Genomic DNA, 25,992 nt, shown 5'->3' on the forward strand with positions numbered 1-25,992 from the left:
TTTTTTATAGTTAACACAACAAAGGAAATGCAAGAGGAAAGTTGATTGGACGGGATAAAAATAACCTTCCCTTTGCATAGGAAATCAGTTACATGCAGAGGTGGCATTCAGCAGGTTCTGACTGGTTCTGGAGAACCGGTAGCAGAAATTTTGAGTAGTTGGGAGAACCGGCAAATACCACCTCTGACTGGCCCCGCCCCCATCTCTTCTCTGCCTCCCGAGTACCAGCTGATTGGCTGGGTCTTCTTTGGTTGCCCTGCACAGGAGAACAGAGCTGGAAAGCAGGTTAGTGGGGTGGGGAGGGAATGGGGATTTTGCAGTATCCTTCCCCTGCCACACCCACCAAGCCACACCTACAGAACCAGTGGTAAAAAAATTTAAATGCCATCACTGGTTACATGTACTCAAAATGTTACCTATTTGCATTCCATAATATCACACACGTTCATTAAAAGGAAGCCTGATGTGTAAGGGAAAATGTTGTTTAGAGTTCACGAAAGAGAGAAACCAGACTCCAATTTGTATTAACAAACTTTTGCCCATTGTATCTTTTCAGTTTAGGAATGATAAAGGTTATTCCTACATCCCGGCCTGTAGTGAGCCTGAACATCATTTTAAAAGAGAGAAAATAAGTCATATGAAAACACAAAGTAACTAGGTTAGTTCACGTGTTACAAAATCCATACCATGTGCCCCTCTCACCCCAAATCCCATCACATGGTTGCAGGGATGGTGCAACCCTTGTAACTTTGAAGATGAGTCGTAAGTCACTTTTTTTTCCCCCAGGATTGTTATTTAATTTATGAAGCTTTTGCGCCCCCCAACTTGTCCCGAGACAGCTTTATAACTTTGATCTGTCATTAAACAAATGGTCATAAGTCAAAGACTGTGTGTATTCCCACCAAGGCACTCAGAGCAATTCAGATAATGAGATCTCTGTGCTGAGATTGTTATCATTGGGAATGAGCTAGCAGTTGCACATGTGCTCTCTGCATTAAACCTTTATTTTTTTTTTAAAAAAAAAAATGCTATTATACAAAAGGACAGAACTGATATCTGCCTGGATGTTTCTGTTCACTGAAATTTTCATTTATCTCTGAAATGTTTTAGTTCGCGTTAGGTGAAGATGGAGGTCTAAAAGTCAACCGATACATGCAGACTTCTCTCCCAAACATCTACGCAGCAGGAGATATTTGCACAACCTCATGGGAACCCAGTCCTGTTTGGCAGCAGGTAAAAAAAAATGCTAATTTGTTCTGAGCTGAAGGATATCTGTACACAGTATGTCTTATGGAGGGAACAACTTTGGGAGGAGCCCATATCCTAGTTAAAAGGTTAAACATTTGTATAGCCACCTGTTGTCCTTCTTAACTAGCATTTCTCAACCTGGGCAATTGTAAGATGTATGGACTTAAATTCCCAAAATTCCACATTATATTTAACAGATAATAGATAACAGATAATAAGAGTTGGAAGGGACCTTGTAGGTCATCCAGTCCAACCCCCCACCCAAGCAGGAGACCCTACACCATTTCTGACAGATGGCAATCCAGTTTCTTCTTGAAGGCCTCAAGTGATGGCGCTCCCACAACTTCCAAAGGCAAAGCTGTTCCATTGGTTGATTGTTCTCACTGTCAGAAAGTTTCTCCTTATTTCCAGGTTGAATCTCTCTTTGTTCAGTTGCCATCCATTATTCCTTGTCTGGTCTTCGGATGCCTTGGAAAATAGCTTGACCCCCTCCTCTCTGTGGCAGCCCCTCAAATATTGGAAAATTGCTATCATGTCTCCCCTGGTCCTTCTCTTCACTAGACTAGCTATGCCCAGTTCCTGTAACAGTTCTTCATTTATTTTAGTCTCCAGTCCCCTAATCTTCCTGGTTGCTCTTCTCTGTACTTTTTCTAGCGTCTCTCAACATCGTTTTTATAACGTGGTGACCAAAACTGGATGCAGTACTCTAGGTGTGGCCTTGATCTTGACTGTATCCCTCTGTTAATACAACTTAGGATTGCATTAGCTTTTTTGGAGGCTGTTGCACACTGCTGGCTCATATTTAGCTGGTTGTCCACTAAGACTCCAAGATCCCTCTCACAGTTACTGCTATTGAGCCTGGTTTCACCCAGTCTATATGTGTCCTTTTGGTTTTTCTTGCCTAAGTGTAGGACTTTCCTTTTCTCTACATTGAATTTCATTTTGTTAGATATGGCCCAGTGTTTTAGTCTGTCATGAGCCATCTGGATCTTGAGCCTATCTTCTTGGGTGTTAGCTATTCCTGCCAGTTTAGTGTCCTTCATTCTTATGTGATTACTGATCGTATATTTTTACTGGAAATGAACTATTTCTTCGTATAGGTAGTCCTCAACGACTAATCATTTAACAGTGTTTCCAAGTTATAACAGTCTTTAAAAAAGTGACCTACACTCCATCCTCAGAGTATCCGCTGTTGCATTATTATGATCAGGATATGGATGATTGCCAACTAGCCACGGCTGCAGATTCCTACAATCACATGATCACAATCTGCAAACTTCCCAGCTGCTATACTGACAAGCAACATCCATGAGAGAAGCCAGATTTGCTTAAACCATGTTGTACTTTGCTTAAGAAACCATGTTAAAAAAACGTTTGCAGAATTGGTTCCAGCCATGTTGCGACTTGCTTAAGGCCTGCATCATTTAGTCACCGAAATTCTGGTCCCATTATTGTGGTCATAAGCCAAGGACATTATCTTTACTTCTAGCATGTATTGCTAGAAGTAAAGAAGCACCTTCTTTCATTCTCATATTTAAAGACATTTCTTTTAATTGTGTTGTATAACAATTGTATTAGTTTATAATGTAAGCATACAAAGAAAATACAAAAGTAAATAACAGGAAAAACGAGGAAGGAAAAAGGGAAGGGAAAAGGGGAAAAGAAAAGGGGAAAAAGGAAGAAAAGGCATTGACTTATGATTCCTTTCGGTGCAGTAGAATAAGGCATTAATATCAAACCTCAACTTTTTACTTTTACATAATAGTTTAAACTAGCCATTTCTATAACAATAAATCTATCTAATTGGTAAAACCCAAAAATTTCTTTTAAATATGCTGTACAAAATTGTTTCACTCTATTTAGTAAATTTTCAATATTTAGCACCCAGCTGTTTGATAGCGTTTATAAAATAAAATCTGCAAGATTGAAGTTTTCCAGTAACCTGGAACATATCATGCTGCAAAAATATTCATCACAAATCTTGAGCAGAAGTCTTTAAATTAGTCCATGGGACAGTTCTGTAGAATTGCATATAGTATTCTTAATTCCAAAGCAGCAATTTTTATTATATGGATGAAAGTGGTTTTTTTGGGCTTGTATTTCAGATGAGGCTTTGGACCCAGGCACGCCAGATGGGATGGTACGCTGCAAAATGTATGGCGGCTGATTCATTAGGAGAACCTCTAGATACGGATTTCAGCTTTGAACTCTTTGCTCACTCTACAAAGTTTTTCAATTACAAGGTAACCAATTGCCTTTAAACAGTCGCCAAGGAAAAGGATGCCCTACTGGTTTCATGCCAAGTTGAGCTAATGATCTACTGTGTATTAAATTAACATCCGTTATTATACATTTGCAACCCATACAGGTAGTTTCTGAGCTATTGGTTGCTTTAATGACCATTGAAAGTTACTATCCCCTCCCACAGTAAAGTGTACTTACAACCCAGTTTTTGCTGCCCAATCTCATTCTTGCAGTCACATGACCGCATTTCAGTCACTCGCAAATCAGCCCACATTTTTGGTCATTTCGAACTGGAAGGGACTTTGGAGGTCTTCTAGACCCTATACTATTTCAGATAAGTGGCTGTCTAGTCTCTTCTTAAAAACCTCCAGGGATGGAGCACCTATGATTCATAGCATCCTACAGTTGTATAACTTTGGTTTATGACATTTTTGCTGAAAACTGGCATTTCCACCCCGTTTTCAGCAAAAATGCCCCAGAGAAAAAACAATAGGTTTTTAATGCCTGCCACAAAAAAAGTCATAAAATTGGTGTTGTGGGTGGTCAGCTTTATGACTGCCAGGCCATAATGGGCAGATTCCATTACGGTTGTAAATTGAGGATTACCCATAGTCTAAGAGATTAACCACTGGGTTGAAGATTATGACTTTGTGTTGGAAATTCACAGCCATAATCGTGCACCTGACTCACCATAGTTTTGTTGACTGTGGAACCTTTAAAAACTCTTCTCAGCACAGTGGAAACAATTACCAAAGGAGGAATAAGTTCCTCTATTCTACAAGCTGAATTGCAGGAATACATAAAATAGAATAGAATACAATACAATAGAATACAATTCTTTATGGGCCAAGTGTGATTGCACACATAAGGAATTTGTCTTGGTGCAAATTCTCTCTGTACATAAAAGATACATTTGTCAAGAGTCAAGAATCATAAAGTACAACACTTAATAATAGTCATAGGGTACAAATAGGCAATCAAATCATACTAGGAAACAGTCAGTAAAAATGGTTAGGATATAAGCAACAAGGTTACAGTCATAATTGGGAGGAGATGATTGATAGGAACGATGAGAAGATTAATAGTAATAGTCATGCAGACTTAGTAAATAGTTGGACAGTGTTGAGGGAATTATTTGTTTAGTAGAGTGATGGCATTCGGGACAAAACTGTTCTTGTGTCTAGTTGTTCTGGTGTGCAGTGCTCTATAGCGTCGTTTTGAGGGTAGGAGTTGAAACAGTTTATGTCCAGGATGTGAAGAGTCTATAGATATTTTCACAGCCTTCTTTTTGACTCTGCAGTATACAGGTCCTTGATGGAAGGCAGGTTGGTAGCAATTGTTTTTTCTGCAGTCCTAATTATTCTCTGAAGTCTGTGTCTGTCTGGTTGGGTTGCAGAACCAAACCAATATCCCCCACTCAATTCCAAATGCATTTTCCAAAGGCAGAATAATGGTTTAGAGTTCAAAAGGAGCCATTTTGAGCTTGAAACATTTAATAATGCAAACAGATCTGTTCTGCGCAGATTTCAAATCCAAAATGTTTTCTGTACCGCTGCTAGATAGCTATTTGCTCCGAACAGTATAAATTGGAGCCTGCACTGAGTAGAAGTTGGATTTGATGTCTTAAGTGGCCTTTTTCTACTTTCTAAATGCGGATTCAGAAATGGACAGAAATGAGTACTTGCTACCAACCGTGATCCCTGAGAAGGCGTTTTAACAAATCTGGCCCAAGACTCTTTAATGGGTAGTTCCAAATTCTTCATGACTAAAATAATGGTGATTTCATACTGAATTTCTAAATTGCCTTAGGACTTTCATCTGATTTTGAATAGCCAGAAGGCCCAGATGTCCACAGAGCAGAAATAAGCAGAAACTGTTTTGTCGTGGTCTTTAAATACCCAAGTAACTAGAAATATGCATAGTATTAAGTTCTGTGTGATTGGACATATGTAAACATTCTGATATTTGAAATCACTTTCCCCGCAAAGGACCTTTATTTAAAAAAGTATAAGAGACACTGCACAGTCAATCCAAAAGAAATCAGTAATGAGTTTAGGGTTTTTCTGTGCTTTTTTTGCAGTAGTTATCTTAGAATAACAGAGTTGGAAGGGACTTTGGAGGTCTTCTAGTCCAACCCTCCTGCTCAATAGCAGCAGCACTTAAGACTTATATACCACTTCACAGTGCTTTACAGCCTTCTCTAAGCAGTTTAGACTCAGCATATTGCCCCCAACAAGCCGAGTCCTCATTTTAACAACCTCGGAAGGATAGAAGGTTGAATCAACCTTGAGCCAGTCAGAATCAAACTGCTGCCAGTCGGCAGAATTAGCCTGCAATAATACTGCATTCTAACCACTGTGCCAACATAGCTCTTAAGCATGAAACTATGTAACATTTCAGACAATATTTTAAAATTTTAGACAATATCAGACTTTTATCGCTTGGTGTTTGTCTAGGTGGTGCTGCTGGGAAAATATAATGCTCAAGGCCTCGGCTTGGACCATGAACTGATGTTGAGGTGCACCAAAGGACAGGAGTACATCAAAGTGGTGATGCAGCGTGGGCGAATGCTGGGAGCAGTGCTGATAGGGGAAACGGATTTGGAAGAAACCTTTGAAAACTTGATTCTGAATCAGATGGATCTCTCCCGCTATGGCGAAGACCTTTTGGATCCAAATATTGATATCGAGGATTATTTTGATTAAACATCGGGGAGTAATCAGTGATCTAAGACTGCTTTTCTTGAACTGGGATAGACTTAGACTTGGGGTAATCTCAGTTTCAAAGGCATGCAGAATCTGACAGCAATTCTTTTATTTAAGGTACCCCTTTATCATCCAAAATAATTTATGCTGGGAATGGTTTACACTCTGGAATCAAACAGCAACTTGATTCTAGCTAGATCATGACTGACTTATTTTCACATGCTGCAATGGCCTCCGTCTACCTCTCTCCCCCTAAAGCTGAAGTATAAAATGCTTAACTGTTTAACAAACTTTTATTTAAATGATTAGATTGAATGCTCTGAAAGTGCATGAAGTTTATTTCCAAACATGTACATTTTGAAGTATTTCTAGCGGGACTGCCAGATTCTGTAACAACTTTGCTCCCTATGCCATCAGTTTGGTAAACTTGCAAGCTTTGCTTGACCCATTAAGACTTCTCTTTCACTCGGGGAAGGAAAAATAAGGTTGAATACAATGTGGGAATCGAGCCTTTGTTTTTATGGCAAGCCTAAATATTTACAATTGAACCTCACATGCTTAAGGAGTTTTCCGTAAAGAATAGATGCGAGCCCAGGCTCTACATAAGATACTCATTATATTCTAACTCTTTTCTAAATTAAACTTTTCTAAACTGTATTTTCCTTTTAAGCTTTTAGGGCAGTTTTCAGAATTTCAAGACAGCTTCTTGATATTCTGGGGACAATACCTTTGATGTGATAATAAAGGATGTCTATTATAGTTTTTTTAAGTCACAGAAAATATTGTATTATGTATAATACATATACATAAATATTTTAAGTATTAAGATTTAAGCTATGATTAGAACTTTTACAGATATTACAGTGACCAGATTCAGATACTGCTCAAATTTAAAAAATTTACTTTGAAGTATCATTTCTATACTTAGAAACCAAGATGGACCTTAAATCCTGAAAGTGTTTGCTGCTTTGAGCTCTCAAATGAGAGCATCATCAAATAGTTGAGTTAAAAAAGCAAAGAGCTACTTTGAGCTCAATTACATTACAATCTTTTGTGATGTAATTAGGGAGCCTGAGTGCTTGTACAAAACCAGTCATACCTTAAAAACAACATCAACCTGGAGAATTTACTTTGATTATGATGACTAAAAAAAAATGGAAGCAGTACTAATGGAAATGTATTCTATGTTCATAGACTTTTCCTACACATGAAAGAACCTCTTTTAAGTATCAAAAACCCAAAGCGTTCTTCCCCATTTAAAAAAAAAAATCAGTTTCTCGTCACGTTTTAAATCAGAAACTTTATTCTATATAAATCCATTCCACTATGTCTTTTAGGAATAGCAGCCAAAATAAGCACCCTGTACTGAGCACTCTGTCAAATATTCACACCAGACTGGATTTTTATCCGCAATCACTGGATCCCTCAGCTTTCAGGAGTTATTATGTCAGAATAAACTTTACCCACTGGACTTTTCAAGGAGAAGCAAGGGTATAAAGTTGTATTTCAAGGCATTTTTATTTCAGCAGCAAATTGGAGCAGTTCGTGCCAGGGAGGAGTCTCCCTTCTGAAAAGCCATTTATTTTTTAAAGATAGGATTCCTCTACATCAAGCTTCTAACCCAGAGGTCTTCAAACTTGACAGCTTTAAGACTTGGGGACTTCAACTCCCAGAATTCCTCCTCCAGTCATGTTAGCTTAGGAAATCTGGCAGTTGAAGTCCACAAATCTTAAACTTGTCAAGTTTGAAGATCCTTGCTCTAACACTTGCCTCAAACTCTCCAGTTTCATTACCACAGGTTTTATATCTGTATTTTAAAAAATCTGTGTATGTATGTCTAAAAACATAAGGAAAGCAGTTTCTTTTGCCAAGATGACTTAGTAGCCAGGGAGCAGCAGATGATAGCAGTCACCAATACACAGCCTGTTTTCTCCAACAATTTCTTTTTTTTTTCTGACTCTCTGGCCTGTCTTCCCACAGGCAAAGCTGTGTGTAGGTTGTCCCAAGAAGCAACTTTCTTAATCTATGATCACAAGCTCATCTTCCTCTTTACTAGCCGTACGTTTGACTTTTTTTGCTTTGACGTGATCTTTTGAAGGAGAGTCACCTTCCTGGTTTGGGGATGTAAACTTCATTTTCTTTCCTGGGGTCCTTGGACTGGATAATTGAGAACATTTCCCCTGTTGATGAAGCCATTTTTAATATATGAAAGCAAATACAAACTTTACATGGCTAATGCTTTTCTGAATCTTCTCCTTGAAAATCCTGGCAAATATGATTCCGTAAAAACTCAAATCTTTTGCTTTTCTCTGAGTTAGGTTATAGGGTTAAAAAAGACGTTGTTTTGATTAGACTTTAATAGCAGGCCTTCCAAATATGTCCATCAACTCAAATCAATATGACCATTGCTAAGAGATTTTTGGTAGTCCAAACCTTTCGGAGGGATTAACTTCTCTAGAACTTGATAATAGCAAGCAATACTGATACAATGATGCCAGTGTGTTTTAAATATTTGAAGGATGTAGATCCATTACCACGCCATATCCTTTGGAATTGATCATGGAATCATTTAGCTGACACACAAGTCACATTTTAGAATGGTAGCATTTAATGCAGTCTCCCAGCAGCCTTTAACTTTATTATTTGCTCACACCAGTAATTTAATACTTGTGAGTTTCACAAAGCTGAGACATCATGTGACTGCATAGATCCTACTCTAATTGTTCAAGTAAATCATGCATCAAGAAGTTACTTATGTAAGTTACATAAATACACATTCAGGAAAAAAAAGTATAAGATTGAATTTTGAAACAGGCAGTTCTTGCTACAAATTCACTGGCCCAATGAAAACTACAGCCACATCAAAATTCAAATCTCATTTGAGTTCTGTTACGCTTGAAGATTCAAGACCAACAGAAACTGTCTTGGGAAATCAATTCCATGAAGAAGCAGCTGCCTGTTTCCAGAATTCAAAATTACCACCTTGATATTCCTGGGAAGGCAGCAGAGCTGTGAGAGACTTCTCAACTTGTCTCCAAGATCTATCAGACATAAATCAAGTGAAGATATAAATAATAACCCCCAATGCACTTCTCCTGCGAGTCCCTTGGACTGCAAGGCGATCAAACTGATCAGTCCTAGAGATCAACCCTGATTGGTCTTTAGAAGGCCAGATCCTGAAGATGAAACTCAAAAGACTTTGGCCACCTAATGAGTAGGAAGGGCTCCCTGGAGAAGAGCCTACTGCTGGGAAAGATTGAGGGCAATAGAAGAAGAATGGGACAATAGAGAATGAGGTGGCTGGATGGAGTCACTGAAGCAGTTGGTGTGAGCTTAAATGGACCCTGGGGGATAGTAGAGGACAGGAAGGCCTGGAGGAACATTGTCCATGGGGTCATGACGGGTCAGACATGACTTTGTGATTAACAACAACAACAATGCACTTCTCAGATATAAGCTATAGTGAAGATTAATAACTTTGAAATATACCACAGCCAGAATTACTAGAATCAGTTGTTGAAAAATAAGGAAAAAGAAATAACACAGGCTCACCTTAGCAGCTTTATTTTTGCCCTGTATCCCCTGCATAGTGATAACATGAGCCTTATCTTTCAAAAGATTAGCTCTGGGTCCTATCTTCACATAGGATATTGTGGCAAAGGCTGTGAAACTGAAGTCCTCCCTGGAAGGCAAAGTCTTTCGTTAACTGAAAGGAAGGATTTAAGAGAGGTTTTTATAGGACATGCACTAAGGTTAGACACCAACTGCTAAAACCAGCAATCTGTGATGGAGATACAGACACTGGGGCAATGAAGAATTTACGTGGGTTGCTCGGAAAAGGGCAGGTTTTAAAAAGCCACTGGACTTACTTCAGATACTGCTGCAGAATCAAATGGGCAACGATTCTCTCCAATACCTCACGGAGAAGTTTGGGAGCAGCAATCTCCAATCCCAGTTTTGAGAGACCCTTCCCCAGCCAAGCATCGATCAACTTCAGAGGAGTGAATTTCTGCTTCATTTGGTCTACTTGCTTTAAAATCTTGATGAGTTCCCTGCAATGCTCCGTCACATCCATCTTCTCCAATGCTGAGAGGAGAAAATGAACACACACAAACAAACCTCAATTCCAAGGAAAAGTAGAAAGATAAAAGCAGTAATTAAGATTCAGTTTCTGCCCTACATGGAACCTTTTGGGTAATCAACTCCCGTGTTTTTAAATATGTAAAAAAACAAAAAATGAAAGAACAGAAACTAATCGGGGATCCACCAGCAGAGTGGTCCAATGTAAGAAGGAAATGAACCATTATATTTGCTATGTAGTTTTAGAAGGATTATTAATTTCAATTTTTTTAGGTAATAAAAGTTAAATGTTCATTGAGATTAAAAGGGGATTAGTGAATATGTAAACTTTAGAGGTGGCACACTTAAAATTGGTAATTTAAGGGGGAAACTAACTTTATAGATTGATTGTATTAAATCAGATTTTATGAATGGATGCAATAAGAATTTGTGATGAAATATGCAAATGTGGCAGTTAAAGGTATAAAAGCATAATATGAGAAATATTGGTGAGTTAAATAATGAGGCAAGCTTTTGGAATAATATAATATAAAAATTGAATGTGTAACTATGGTCATATTTGTATGTAAAGATGAACCTGTAACCATGCTGTTCACTAAAAAGAGACGTTTTTAAAATGTGGAAAACTGAAATAAAACTTGTTTTTAAAAAAAGAAGAAAATGAACCAAACACATCTGAAAATACAGGTTCTATGGAAGTCTATCAATAGCATCCTAGAGGTTCATCTCCACAAACCAGTCGTGTGATTACTGGTAAACAATTTAAACTGTACTACAAAATCTCAAGAAAACAGTCATCAAGGAAGGTGTTTGATAAGGAGTTTACAACTGGGGAAAGAAGTCAGTGTTATCTCAGATTATCACATGGGTTTCTTGTCAGTTGTTGAGATACAGATAAGTAAATATTAGATTGGGAAGAGTATAAAAAGATAACTCATGCCCAAGACATTTCTGCTATCCTTTCTCATTTGCATATGAGTCAAACAAATCTATTACGCAAATGCTTTCAAAAGCCCTGACAGAGAAGCGGTTACTCATTTGATTTGTGAACGTATGCTATGCTACGCTAACTTTTATCAGCAGGAAAGTCTGGTGATATTCTTAACAATCTCTAACTGTGCTTGATGAACCGTTACACTAACGGCGGAACTAAAAAGCAGAGATCTACAAGAGGATTTCTGAATCCGGAACAATGACTCACGACCGGCTCTTATGCCGATGCAAATTATCACTTTCATCTTCTAAGCTCTTAAAATTCCACTTCGGAAAAACCAAGTTGGCCGCCATTCTCTTCACGGGGTTTTCTTTTTCCTGCTCGCTCACTTACCCTCTTCTTGGCAGCAGTTATCACACATTTTATTACAACTGGCAGAATCCCAGGCCTCGTCAAAGTGATGAGCAATCTGGACTCGGCGGCATCTGCAGCAGAAATACCAGAAACAATCAATGGGTCTTACATGCACAACCGCCTACAGTCTACAGCAGGAGTGTCAAACACAAGGCCGGATCTGGCCTGTGATGTGGCCAGATGCCACGTCATTTTGGCCCAGTCTACCCAATGCAAAGAGGAAACATGCCAGAAGTTTGGGAAGTGGCGTCAAGCTGGCCACACCCACCCAGTTGGCCACACCCACCCAGTCAGCCATGCCCCTGACCTCACCCCCCGCAATCAACCACAGCCCTGATGTGGCCCTCAATGAAATTGAGTTTGACACCCAGGGTCTATAGATACTCCTTAATTGTCATCATAAGTCGAGGACTACCGGTATTCCGTTTTTAAAGTTCTGACATCTGCCTGTTGTGGTTAGCGGGCAGCAGGTGCGGAGGATGGAGAGTGAGGACTCGGAGGAGGGGCCGGGACCATCAGGGAGTGGACTGCTGCGTTCAGGGATGGTGGGGGCTGGCAGCAGTGATGAGGAGGTTCCACAAGAGCCTGTGCTAAGTGCACGTGAGCGCAGGATGATTCGTAGAAGAGAACAGCTGAAGCTGCACAGCCGACTTGGGAGTAAGGATGCAATGTAATGGCCCCTCCCTCTAGGGAATATAAGCCTGGTTTCAAATGGTGTTTGCCTTTGCAAAAGGTAAAAACGTTTGAAGGACCTAGTGTTATGATTACAGACTCCAATTTATTTGAAGACTTCTGCCAAGGTTTTTCTAATTGGACTAACTGGCTGCAAGCCATGTGTTATCTACAAAGAGGTTTATTTGTAGATTAAAGGCATGAAAGTTTGAGTTACTGAGTTTATCTGTTTTTGCTCTTGGGGAATTCGGCTGGGTCAGAACATCTGCCACTCCCCCGTCAGTCACATGACTGCATTTTGGGCACTTGGTAACTGGCCCACATTCACAGCCGTTTGCAGTACCCCAGAGTCACATGCCCTTCCTTACATCATTTCTGCTGGAAATTGGCCTTTACTTTTAGTTTCCAGAAAAACCTGTCCTTTAGCATACGATGGGGTTCACTTAACAACTGCTGCATCATTCACACTACATCGCCGCATTTAAAGTTGTAGCAACGTTTCGGCAGAATCTCATCTGCCATCATCAGGCTTCTGTATTGTGTTCGTCTGTGAGTCAGACTTTTACAGGAAAAAAACATATATATATATACACACACACACACACACACACACACACACACACACACACACATATACACACACACATTGGTTTTCTTAAGTTTTCACAGGTATTTATATGTATGGTATTTTTTCGGGTATTTTCCCACGTCATTATAGTTATGCTTTTAAAGCTACAATTTTAAAAGCACAACATAATGACGTGGGAAAATACCTGAACAAAGCTGAATACCATACATGCATGCATGCATGCATACATACATACATACATACATACATACATTAAAATCAGGTCCAGTCACATGATAACTGGCTTTACAACTGTCATGGCTCGCAAACCCAAAACTCTGGTGGGCTCAACCATGCCCATATGTCAAGAGCTCTCTGTAATTTTAACACAGGAACGTATCCGTCAGTCCCACCAGTGAAGAAAGCCACTTACCTTCCCACATCGTGACAGTAGGAAACCATCCCATACAGTTTCTGCTGCCCCACATTTTCCATCACTACCATTGTGCTGATTCTGAATATGTCACCAAAGCCGTAATATAAGATGCAATCAGCTCTCTGGTCATCCCGACCTGGAAGGAGTTAAAAAAATAAAGATACATTTTCACCCACAGCTAAGAAACACAAATCTCTCCCCAGAATAGGTTCTCTCTTAAGTATACCTGCGCGCCCGCTCTCTTGGTAGTAATTTTCCATGGATTTACTCATGGAATGATGTATGACGAACCTCACGTCTGGCTTGTCAATCCCCATGCCAAAAGCAACAGTGGCCACTACAACCTGAAATGTAAAGACGACGAAAATCAGGACATGAAGTTATCCCGGTTGAATAGAAAACACATCTGTATCACAGACTCCACCTGGATTTCATTGGCACACCATCGCTTGTGAACTCTGCTCTTATCTTTGGGCTCCATATTTGCGTGGTAAGTACCAGCTTTAATCCCCAGTTTTTGTAAACTCATGGTAACTTGCTCAGCATCTTTCTGGGAAAAGCAGTAGATAATTCCTGTGTCAACAAAATAAGTAAGGCTATTTAATGTAGCAGAATAGAAGCCAAAGAGAAAGTTATTTCACCCAGGGGGCCCCAACCACTGGAGACATGGCCCACTATTGGATTTCAGCCCATTCAGAACTGGGCCGTGTGAGTGTGCATGACCACACAGCTCCACTTGCTAGCGCAGCTCCATTTGTGTGAGCAGTGGGCATGGGCGCCATTTGCACAAAAGGAGCTGCACGCATCTGCCACTCACAAAGAACCATCCCCTTTCCCCGCCCCCACCAGACCGTGAAGCCGGAAAGGCTGGAGACCCCTGATTTAATCTATTTAGCACAGTGGTATTCAGTAGGGACAAATATGGTGTCAGCTTTGGAAGCCATATTGAGACCAAATGCTCCTACTCTGCCACATTTTGAGCCTGGGAAAGTGGGAGGGGGGAATTTCTTGGGAGTGTATGTAGTTAGTCATAACAACATTCTTTTTCTCATTCAAGGTCATGTTATTTTGCGCATAAGTGAGGGGAAGTCTTAAGTTGGGACGGATGGTGATTGGGGCATGTGATATGATGATGGGTGCAGGGGATGGATTTGTAGTTTTTACTTATTGCAAGGAAGCCCGGAACTTTCAGATTCTGGATTTCCCAGCTGTGCCAGTTATTATCCAAAATAAACTTTTGAGAAGATGTCTGTCTCGGAGTTATTGGTTGGAGTGGAGGTTTGCTGGAACGCTGACATATGGCTTCATGCATAATCATTTGGTGAACCAAACAGTTGGTATTGGGTGGTTCATATTTTAACTGAAACATACATAACTGTTTTATTCCTGATATTGGCCAAATGTTGGCTGTTCCTGGAAGGATTTCCTTTGGGGAGTGGGCAGGGAAGGCTTAATAACAAAGAAAAAGCCAACTTTTAAATGGCTTTTCCTTGAAGGGTGGTAGCAGTAGATGAGGGGAAGAAGAGGGAGGGAGGGATGAAAACATTGGGAAGATAGGAGGCAAGCAGAGCAGTGGGATTTCGATAGAATAATTTGTAGCTCAGGGCTGAACTTTGGGGTTTGGTTGTTTTCTTACAGACATTTCATTACCAAACCAGGTAATATCATCAATGCTAGAAGGGAGTGAAGGTTCATTCTAATTTTATATACTGCTGGCTTTCCCTGTCAGGGTTGATAGAAGTGGCCTTGGTGGTTCCTTGATTGGGTTGTTTACTGTTAGCTTATTTGGCAGTTCCTTGATTGGGTATTGTTTGCTTCTTGATTGTTAATCTTGATGTTAATCTATGCACATCTGGTTATTGATTGCTGTGGAGGTGGTGTTTTGGTCTTTTTGTTTCCTTTATAGCATTTTGACTCTCCCTTTTGAATGATGTGTAGTTGTTGTTTATGTCTATGTGTCTGTTGGTGGCTGATTTGTTTGCATGCTGGGCTTTCAGGAATTCTCTAGCAGTGGGATTTGCTATTGTGGAACACTGGTGGTGGCAGTCAATGGGAGAGAGAACAGCTAAGAAGATAGGAGGGGCAGCTTTGCCTTATTTGTCCCCTAAAACCACTCCAACATTGCTTAAAGTTTTGTTTCAGGCAAAACTCGGAACACACACACACACACACACACACACACACACACACACACAAAATCCATAGCAGGTGCTTAATTTCCAGAAGGCAATGTGCTTCTTTCATTAGATTCAAAACAATACACATTTTCTATTTTGAGCATGTCCTCAGTACTCAAACAGAGGCTAACAGTAAGAAGAGGCTAACAGTGGTGATCTCTTAGAGATGTTATCATATTCCCAGAAGGGATTTTTTAGACCGTCCACCTGAAAGGCCTTTGTATCTTCCATTGATGAGCTTCACAATATCCTCAATGCAATTCTGAGCAGATGATGGCTTCTGACGAACCTAAAATGATTTTAAAATTTTCAAAAGACATTCAAAAATCCCTTAAGTCATTTAAGCCTTACATGAATTTAAAATTATGTATGCCATCTTTTCTGAGTCAGTACTTTTCAGCTTCAGAAACTAAGATGGGTGGACGTCAACTCCCAGAATTCTCCAGTCAGTAGGCTGCCTATATGTAGAATTCTGGGAATTGAAGTCCACACATTTTGAAGTTGCCAAGATTCTAAAACCCTGTTCTCTAACTAAATAAAAGAGCAATGAAACGACAATGAAGAACAAATTAGTGATCTCCAGACTTGAGTTCCAGCAGTACTAGACATTTTTCCAGAAGATACAGGAGCAACTTAGGATAGATTTTAGTAATTTAAAATGGGGTGAGGAACTAATGTAACAAAAATACCTCATAATAGAGATTGGGTCGGTTGAAGGAAGCTGTGAAGGTGATGCATTTTGACACACAGAGGATGTTCTGCGCATCATGCAGCACATGTCCCGTCGCAGTGGCGGTCAATCCAATCAATGGAGCATTGGGAAACTGCCGTTTTAAGATCCCAAGCAACTTGTAATCTGGATGTGTAAGAAAAAAGCAGAGATGTTGCATTACATCATTGATTGTAGGCCAAGTTTGATAGAGGTTTAAGGCACAAAGCTAGAAATCAGGAGACTGTCAATTCATGTCTCGCCTCAAGCATGAAATCATCTGGTTGACTTTTGGGCTAGTCCCTCGTGCTCAGCCCTAGGAAAAAGAAAGCAGTGGAAATTCTGAAAATGTTGCCAACGTTTTTCTTTTGAGTGGAAAAATCCCACTACAACTAAGCGAAAGATAAAATGTGTAGGATAACATGCAGAGAGGGGAAGAGCAGCAATTTGAGAACAATAGCTATTCTCCCTCTTTGCATTAAGTTTGTCCTGGGTGGATATACCAGGTCTGAAGTCATGGCCCCACTGGCTACAGCAGTGGACTTCATCTACGGCAATCCTGGTCAGCTGTCCTGTTTGGTAAGCCTTTTCTAGCTTTGACATAAACATCTTGCTTTTCGCTATCTTCTCCGGCGTCACATAAAGAAGCTTCAGTTGCGAGTTGCGAGACAGCATTTCGGCATGAACCCACTTCACATGTTCCTGTGGGCGCAAGAAAAGGAGATCGTTCAAGTCAGTTAGAAAATGCCAAGGCCTTACTCAAGTTTCTCACACACGTTTTGGCACGAAGCCACCTCAGACGTTTCCAAAGATTTGTTTTCTAATGTTAATGTTGCAGTTCTTCACAAGTGAGATGTAGAAAATTGGACCTGGGGCACCATGCATATGACTATGTATTGGTAATGTGTTAAATCAGTGTTTTTCAAACTTGGCAACTTTAAGATGGGTGGACTTCAACTCTCAGAGTTCCTCAGGCAGCATGGATTGAAATCTACCCCACTTAAAAATTGCCAAGTTTGAAACACACTGCGTTAAACAGCAGTCCAAATATTCATCCAAGTATGATAAACACTGACTTGCTTTTTTTCCCCCAAAAAAGTGCCTAATTTAAATATCTATTTCAAAGAAGTGGTCCTTCATTCCTATTAACTGTCAACACCAGTTACCATTGAACATGCTGGTTGAGGCGTTTGGGATCCATCACAATGCATAATAAATAGTCAAGTGTTATGTTTTGTCTGTTTGTTTGTTTGTTAAAAAAACAATAAAATTCTTTAAAAAAATAAATAAATAGTCAAGTGTTCCACTTTCCTGCTTTATCCAGGGCCTTTCTGCACTACCCATTATGTAATTATTCCCTTTAGTCCTCAACCTATGACCATAATCAGGACCGGAATTTCTGTTCTAAGTCATTGCCAGTTGTAAGCTGAGTTGGACCCAACTTTATCACCATTTTCTTATGATTGTTAATCGAATCACTATGGTTGTTAAGCAAATTCATGGTCATTAACCAAAAGCTGCACCATTTAAGTGGGAAGCCATTCTTCCAAGCAGGTATTGCTGGAAATCAGCAAAAAAAGCTCACACATTGCAACTATGCGACCGTAGGATACTGCAACAGTAGTAAATGTGAACCAGTTATCAAGTGCCCGCATTGCGATCACATGACCAGGAGTGACATGATGTTATTAATACAATGATTGGATGCTTTTCAGCATTATCATAACTTTCAATGGTTTACAAATAAAGGGTTGTAAGTTGAGAACTACCTGCATAAACTTATTTACAGTTCAAAGCTTTCAGCACTAACCATTCCAAATCAAAAACAAAAGGAGAAGGTCTACCTTTCGTCTCTGAATTTTCTGTTATCTGGGAAACTGAAGCTAGAAAAGTAAAATCTGATTTGTCGCCCAGATAAAAAGAGATCATTCTCAAGTTGGAAGTTTTCAATCAAGTCCAGTTGCCTTTTGGAAAAGCACCTTTGGCTTTTCAGTCAAGTGTTAAATCCAATGCTGTTTGTGTAGCATCAACATATACATCTTTTTCAATAATATTCCTTTTTCTATGCCATTCTGGTGGCAAGACTCCTTCCAATCAGCACAATTCACTTGCTCTGATTCACTTACAGCTGCTCCTTTAAAAAAAAAAAAACATCTCTGGTAATTGATCATCTTGGCACCTAGCTCATACCTTGCTGCTGGAAGCATTCAGTAAAGTTGCTGATACACCCAGCTGTTCCAACATCATTAGCTGATCCTCCATGAGGGAGATGAGAGGACAGATCACAAGGGTGAAGCCTGGAACAACAACAAAAAAACCGTATAAATTAGTCATCGGAAAAATGTATTTTGTTTGTTGGCCCATTTTCTTTTAATAGAGAAATGCAATACTGCAGAAGGAAAGTGAAGATGCCCTCTGTCATGCCCCTGTCGGAATCTGATTCTGAGAGGGAGGCCTGAGCAGTGGGAGTGTGGCTCTCTGTTGGAAGAAACTGGGGAAGGGCACAGTCCGGCTGGGCAGAGCAGGGGAGAGGTAGAGCAAGGCAGAGGGAATTCAGAGGAAGACCAGGCCCACCTTCATCCTAGGGCACACAAGGAGGAAAGGAAAAGGGAGCAACGTGAGTTGCGTGGCTTACGGGGGAGGAAAGGGCCCTGATTCCCTTCATTAACTGCAGCTGGGAACACAGTGTTTAAAAAGGGGAGTTGCGCACAGCGAATTATTGAGAGCAAATCATGAATTATTTAGTATTGTCGAGGCTTATCTGGGTTCCTGGCGTCTTCTCAACTGTGTGTGTTTTGCTGGCCTTTCAAGTCTGCAATTCCTTATCCTGCCTTGTCAAGTTAATTACTGTAGCATGGTTTGTGCGGATTTTTATTGACAGTTTGTGTGTACTTGTTTTTGGACTGAATTTCCTCCACTTAAAGGCTGTTCCTGGGAGAGTTTTTCTCCAGCCGAAGATAACCTTGACACTGGGAGCAAATTGGAGGTACTAAAGGGACTCTTCTTACTTATGTGACAGTGTTGCCTTTGTGCCACGCCCCGGGTCATCACACACTTGATGCTGCCTGAATTTGGTTGTTTTCTTGCAAACATTTCATTGCCCAAACTAGGTAACATCATCAGTGCTAATAAGAAGTGGGGTTTGTTCTCTGTTTATATTCTTGTTCAGGAAACCCCAACCTACAGTCCATGGACCAGCACAGGGCCACGGTATGCTGGAAACTGGGCCATGCGAACCAAAGCCCCAGCCGCGGGATGCAGGCAGCACACGAAACCAAGCCCCCTCTGGTCTGTGGAAAACCCTCTCTCCATGGAACCGGTCCCTGGTACCCCAAAAGTTGGAGGGGGGCACTGTTCTAGTGGCTTGTTGCACTAAAATTGCTTAACGCCAATCTTATCAAGAGGTGGAAGTTAATTATTTGGAAGGAAAAGGCTTTCCTATCTGTTTGTCCTAAGTTGTGCGAAGAGCATTAGATTGGAAAAGTCTGTTAAAACATTATGCAGTATGAATCTGTTATTTCTTACTGGTTTCAACCAAAAACAGTTGCTCGAGTTACAAAGCGCAGGTAGTTACCCTGAGAACCTTCCGCTGGCAATTGATAACACAGGCTCTTTCCCCCTCCGGTAGGCATGACGAGGAATACATCTCTGCCAGCCATTGTTGCATTAATTGCCTCCAGCTGCAAAGGCCTAAATTTCTGGAGGCCAAAGCTCTTTTGTAACACATCCCTGATCTTCGCAGACCATGGAAAGTCTGTGAAAAGAACATTGAAAAACAACTTTGAGGTTCATTTGAGAGAGACCATTAAAAAAGGCTTTTTCTGAAAAGGGAGCAACAATGACCCAAATTTTATATGTTTTCCATTTTCTAAACTGAAAAAAAAATGTACTACGACCACTCATTAAAACCTCAGCCAGAGAACAAGATGTAGAACGACTTGCATTCCCATCTCTATTTTCCTCTCCTTTACAACCAATATATTCACTGTGCAATGGAAGCAAGAATCAAAGGCCAGCAAGCCAAGACCCTTTCTGAAAAACCAAAGTTAACTATGAGCAAGTGAACTACAGCCAATTTCCCTTGATCTAAATGAACATCAAATTGGTGGTGATTCATGTGCAGAAATGTCATGACTGCTTAATATAGCAGTGAAGAATCTGCTCCAAATTTAAATTCATCTGAAGCAACAAGAGAAAGAACTTTGCATGAAGTATGATTATGGACAGCATGCAGTAAAGGACTTACGCTGCTTTCAACATCATTTAACCGAAAAACAGATGTGTATAAAATTAACAGCCTTTGCATTTAATAGCAGTGATCATCTTTTCAATATTGAACGTAATGTTGATGAGGTCACTGTTTGACTTAAATGGCAACGTAATAAAGATTCTGAGCTTGCAAGACCTTCTTTGTTCCAGTCCTCAGTTGCTGATTCAGTCTCTTTGCTGCTCCCACTTTTGGTGTCTGAAAACTGTTTTATTTTCTTCTTCAAAATGGTCTTCTTTTGAATGAGTTGCTGTTGATGTTCAAGAAGTTCTTGAATCTGGATTTCCAATGCCTGAAGTTCATCGTCAATAGACCCCAGCTCCTCCTGCAGCACTGAAGGGAAACATTGCAACATTTTTCCCCATTTGATGGGAAATTAATACACCCTGGATTCAATGCAAGGAATTATCGTGCTTTCTCTTTCTCTTATGCTTCTCTAACCAAGCCTCTAAAGACATGCTCCATTATGACTAAACTTGTCAATCGATATATCCAGTAAGGCCTCTTCTTTCCAAACTAAAAGCTAATTTAGCCCAAATCTAAAAGATCTATAACACATCTATGCACAGTCATGGCATTCCCATTTCTTCTCTGAAATATGTACATACATACACCCACACCGACATTACATATTATAAGTATTTAAAACCTGTTGTAATAATGCATGTTGGAAGCACGAGTTACCTGAAAGAGTAGTTGACATCACCTTTAAAGTGCTTCACTAACAAATATTGATCAAAGCAATGCTCCAAGTTTCTTCCTGAAAAAACAATAAGTTGCTGTAAATCAAGGACTACTTGTACTCTATGCTAACCCTAACAGGATGAATAAAATGCCAGGGTTTGTGTTTAAATTCTGTTCAATGGGCACAGCATCCCCAGTCCCACTTACAACTCATTAAATTCAACAAGTTGACAGGCATCATGTAGTGTTTAAATCTCCAACATGCCACGGATCCTCAAGCCTTCTGAGGAAGGGATACATTTTACTCTGCCCTGAAGTCTGTGGAAAAAAAAAATCCAAATTTTAAACTAAAAAAAAAAAGACTATGGTGCAAAAGACCATTAAGAAAACACTCAAAATCTACAGTATTGCAATACCTTTTATAAGGTAAGGACCAAATCAGAAGTCCTAAAATAGCAAACAAGCTTATTGGTTTCTCCTGAAATATGCACTAACCCAAAGATCAGGCAGAACAAAGGTGACGTTTAAAAATCTGGCACATTGTCAACATTGTTGATTGGATTGGTTTAAACCAGGCTTGTCCAACCTGCGGCCCAGGTTACCTTGTAATGCGGCCCAGTGCCCACCCCAACCTTCGTGCCAGAGCCAGCGAGGAGGAGGAGGAGAAGCAGGCGCGAGGCAGGGCGAGGCGAGTGCCAGGCCAAGCAGCGACAGAAAAAGCAGGCACCGTCAGAGCGCCACCTCATGCTGTTGCCACCACAGCCATCGCCGCTGCTTCTGCCCCCACCGCTTCTGCCCCTGCTGCCGCTTCTGACCCTGCCGTCGCTGCCGCTTCTGCCCCTGCCGCCTCCACTTCTGCCCCCGCCACTGCTGCTGCTTCTGCCCCTGCCGCCACTGCCCCCGCCGCTGCTTCTGCCCCCGCCGCTGCTGCTTCTGCCTTCCAGTCCTGCCTCATCCAGCCGGGCCATTTGCAGGAGGAGAGGTAGGAGCGAGGCGGGCGAGCTTTCCCCCCCCACCCCCGCAAAATTTGGCCGGAAAATAAACCGTAATAAAAAAAACGTGATAAAAAAACTGTGATAAAAAATAAATAATTTTTAATAAATAATTAATAATAAAAACATCTCACTAACTTCATTTCCAAATACATTTAATATGTTAACTATGTTTTCTATGGTTTTTTTGGATGATCAGGTATCGTTACTGTTATTTTATTTTATGTGCGGCCCAAACCAAATTTTCATCTTCTAATGTGGCCCAGGGAAGGTGAAAGGTTGGACACCCCTGGTTTAAACTCTTCTCTGAGCTATGCAGATTTCAACTGTCAGTGATATTGGGACAAACCAGATGTAAAATAAAGATAATTCCTAGATGCGTCTTCTTTCTTTTATGCAACCTATTGTGGCCACGAGAGAGCAGTATAGAATTTGTTCAGTTCATCTTTTTTGGCTTTGCTTGGGGAATTGAAGTCCACACCTCTTCAGGTTGCCAAGGTTAAGAAACATTGCTATGGATCTTTTTTTTAAGGGATTGGGTGGGTGGGGGAGACCTTTGAGTCAGTGTTTACTCCTGGCAACTGCCTGGACAAGTCCCTACAGTTTTCTTGGCAATATTTCAGACGCGATTTGCCACTGCCCGTTTCCTAGGGCTGAGAGTGGCCTCATAGAAAGCATCAAAACAAAAACAAGCCAATATAAAGAAGTAAATAACAAAGATGCAGCCATTACTACTTTGCAAAACAAAATCCTTGTCTTTAAGAAACAAATCTTTAAAAAAAACCTCTTGATCGAAGAAAGGACTTGCGTATAAACTTTCCCTAATATTGTATTCATCAGAGGAATTCTGTCAAATTCCCGTTTTCCGAAGTTCCTTGTATTCCCTTCCAAAACAAAGTTCACCTGATATATACAACTGTTTTCTCAGCAACATAAAGGCTTTTTTAAACCGTGCAATCATGTCAAATTTGTTCCAGATAATTTCACATGCAGCAGCTCTTTCCCCAACATTAGTTTTCTAGGTTGATGAAAAAAAATATATAAAGTACTGAAACCTGTGAATTCCCCATTCTGCCTATGTTCTATAGTGCAGGGGTCCCCAACCACTGGGCCCCGGACCGGTACCGGTCCGTGGATCATTTTCTACTGGGCCGCCATTTTGCTGGGCGCCGCCATCTTGTTTCGACAGAAAATGCTTCCGGGTGAGCTTTTCCGGTTGGAAAGCAGCGTTTGGGTCCTGAAGGAATCCTCGCGCCTTAGTTTCATTGAAGGGGGGGGCGGCTTCAAACGAAGAGCCGTCCCGATGGCAGAGGTCAAAAAAGCACAAAAAAGGTACAAAGGAGGAGTTGAAGGTGGCGGGGAGAAGCTGGGGATGGCTGGCTGGCCGGTCGCTCGGCTCACCTTGCCTTGTCATGCGTGCTGATGCCGGTACCGGGCCGCGGATCATTTTGTAATGCCGGTACCGGGCCGTGGCACAAAAAAGGTTGGGGGCCACTGCTATAGTGCATCAGTTCAGATATACATTTGGCATTTGAATGAGAGAAGCAAAGCTTACAACAATTACACTTGCGGAATTTCTGCTTGTTACATTGTATTTCAAAAATAGAGGACCTGCATTTCAACCATTAGAACAAGTATTTGCTATTGTTATTGTTGCAGTTTTCCCTCACATCAGAATGGAATTTCTATCCAGAAATATGCTAACTAGATGAAGTTTTTTGCCACACCAGTACTATCTAGAAATTTGCAAATATGGAAAGCAAACAGGTTTTCATGGACTTTTTAAACTGTACTAAGTTTACTAAATATCCTCTTCTGACAAAACACAAAAAAACAAAAACAGCCTTGCCCTGACTGCTTACATCACAGTATCACTGCCAAAGCTTTGAGACAATTTTTAGGACTGGAGTTTCTGGATAAGACATATCTGCCTTGAACAATCACACCGATCTGTCATAATGAGCCACCATATCAGTCTCGTGTGGAAAAAGAAAAGAGTTTCGCAAGTTTACATGATATTTCGTGTAATTTTTGGTGAATCAGTCTCTAGGACAGCTTATCATAGAAATATTTTCCTGAAGATAAGGTGAAGCTTTAGAAATTTTAGTGTGGCTGATTCAAATCTGCACTTGTGACTTTGGCAACTAGCAAATATATTTAGTTTGAACAGGAAAAAACCCAAATCATTTTCCTCTGCTTTCTATTCCATTCCAGAAGGAACCCTGGCTGTTCATACAACTTTATTCAGTTACAAACCTATAGGTAGCAGCTTTATTTCCACCTCATGCATAAGCATGGTTAAAAGATGGATTTGGAGAAAGTTCAATAAGCCATGTTTAGCTTAAGCTAAGCATGTTATGTGAACACGTTCTGAATCAAGAGGTGTTTAGATGGATGTTGCTCAGTTAACACTCCTCTCTGAGGGAGATGGACAGTTAAGAAATATAAAATATAAGTAAATTAAAAAAAAATCCCTAGACTAAAATTTGCAGGATATATTTTTTCTCTCTCCCCTTTTAAAATAACACTGGGTCACAGGGTGGCATAAACCCTTCCCCCTTTTATTGATTTTTCCTTGCAACTTAGGGTAAAGGTCCTCACTACAAGACAGCCATCAATCAAGTCCTGTTCCTTCAACCCAACCTACTTCACAGAGCTGCTGTGGGAGAAATGGGAAGGGTGATGTTCACTCACTTGAAATTCTTAACAAAAGAAATGATATGAATCCAACAAATACATACCAGTAGGTCTTTTTCTTGTGGAGAAAATATTAGACTAAGCCAATGTTTCTCAACCTTTATGATGTGGGGATTTCAATTCCCAGAATTCCCCAACCATAAGTTGGAACTCCACATATCTTTTAGCAACCACTGGCCTAGACTATTATTTATCGTCTTCTCTTTCTCTCCACCTGCTGGAATATAGGAGCTTCTTAAAAGACTGAGTCAATCGTACCATTTGTAAAAGAGCCGGAATAGAAGGGAGGGGGCTACATTGCAGGATTGTTGTAATCTCCCATTCTCTCCAACTCCCTCCCAAAGTGTCTATGGAGATTCTCAGTCACCCAGATCATGGTTGCTTTTTTCCCAAGGGGCAATTGGACATTCTGTTTTTTTCTTTGAAGACCTTTCACTTCTCACCCAAGAAGCTTCTTCAGCTCTGACTGGGATGGTGGGGAATGGAAGGATTTATACTCCTTGCAGCCATCTGGTCATTTGCATTCTTTTAAGAGAGTCGTTGAGGCCACCTGGAGGTTCAGGGTCACCTGAACTCTCTCACCAGAGGGGGAGAGATATGACACCTTCTATCTCCAGTCTACAACTCAGTCCTTTCAGCAGTCCCAAGGCGGCTCCACAAAACATTTGCACCACTCAGGTGACCCTGAGGACGCACATAAACCTCCAGGTGGCCTCAAAGGCTCCCTAAAAGGATGCAAATGACCAGCCGTCCGCAAGGAATATCAATCCTTCCCTTTCCCATCATCCAATCGGAGCGAAACGTCTTCAAAGAAAAACCAGAAAGTCCAGTTGCCTCTCGAAGGGGGGAAAATAACCCCTCCGCGGCAGCGCCCGACCTAACGCCCATCCCTTCCCCCAACGAGGAGACGCACCTCTCCCTCCGTCTTTTTCCCTTCCGCCGCGCTCAAGAAATCCCAGCCGGCATCTTGGCCCCGCCCCTTCAGTCCCCCCCCCTCCCCCCCGTTTCCGTCCTTGCCTCAGCCAATCCGCCCCGGCACGCGCTCCCTCTTGGCCTCGCGCTTTTAATCCTCGGCCACCTCAGCGCAGCCGAAGCTCCGCCCCGCCTCTCGACGGCCGGAGGAAGGAAGCGGAATAAAGGCGGCGCTGATTGGCTCGGCGTCCTC

The 25,992-nt window shown here is 41.0% G+C and overlaps 2 protein-coding genes across 5 annotated transcripts in view; one reads left to right on the forward strand and one right to left on the reverse strand.

Annotated features, from left to right (window-relative positions):
- Positions 1 to 8,424, forward strand: part of PYROXD1 (pyridine nucleotide-disulphide oxidoreductase domain 1) — a 23,557-nt gene extending 15,133 nt beyond the window's left edge. Inside the window, exons 10-12 of the mRNA XM_026711761.2 lie at positions 1,111 to 1,233; positions 3,354 to 3,491; positions 5,949 to 8,424. Coding sequence (XP_026567546.2) covers positions 1,111 to 1,233; positions 3,354 to 3,491; positions 5,949 to 6,197 — 510 coding nt within the window. The 3' untranslated portion in view covers positions 6,198 to 8,424. The remainder of the gene's footprint in view (positions 1 to 1,110; positions 1,234 to 3,353; positions 3,492 to 5,948) is intronic.
- Positions 7,464 to 25,952, reverse strand: RECQL (RecQ like helicase). 4 transcript variants are annotated; one of them, XM_087935215.1, is made up of 16 exons: positions 25,845 to 25,952; positions 21,346 to 21,456; positions 21,139 to 21,214; positions 20,593 to 20,787; positions 19,762 to 19,941; positions 18,378 to 18,484; positions 16,691 to 16,889; positions 16,168 to 16,334; positions 15,686 to 15,767; positions 13,726 to 13,874; positions 13,528 to 13,645; positions 13,299 to 13,437; positions 11,605 to 11,696; positions 10,067 to 10,283; positions 9,750 to 9,879; positions 7,464 to 8,377 (listed from the first exon to the last, which is right to left on the reverse strand). In XM_087935215.1, the coding sequence occupies exons 3-16, from the start codon at positions 21,155 to 21,157 to the stop codon at positions 8,216 to 8,218; spliced, it is 1,956 nt and encodes a 651-aa protein (XP_087791341.1). In that variant the 5' UTR covers positions 21,158 to 21,214; positions 21,346 to 21,456; positions 25,845 to 25,952; the 3' UTR covers positions 7,464 to 8,215. The 4 variants fall into 4 exon arrangements, with proteins under 4 accessions (XP_087791341.1, XP_026567166.1, XP_087791342.1 ...); XM_026711381.2 differs by having other exon boundaries at positions 25,741 to 25,894; XM_087935216.1 differs by lacking the exons at positions 21,346 to 21,456; positions 25,845 to 25,952 and adding an exon at positions 25,741 to 25,814.
- Between the last annotated feature and the right edge of the window lie 40 nt (positions 25,953 to 25,992).

The sequence above is a fragment of the Pseudonaja textilis genome, chromosome 5 (genome assembly GCF_049901715.1).
Source record: "Pseudonaja textilis isolate UNSWEBS1 chromosome 5, rPseTex1.2, whole genome shotgun sequence".
In the NCBI taxonomy this organism is placed as follows: domain Eukaryota; kingdom Metazoa; phylum Chordata; class Lepidosauria; order Squamata; family Elapidae; genus Pseudonaja; species Pseudonaja textilis.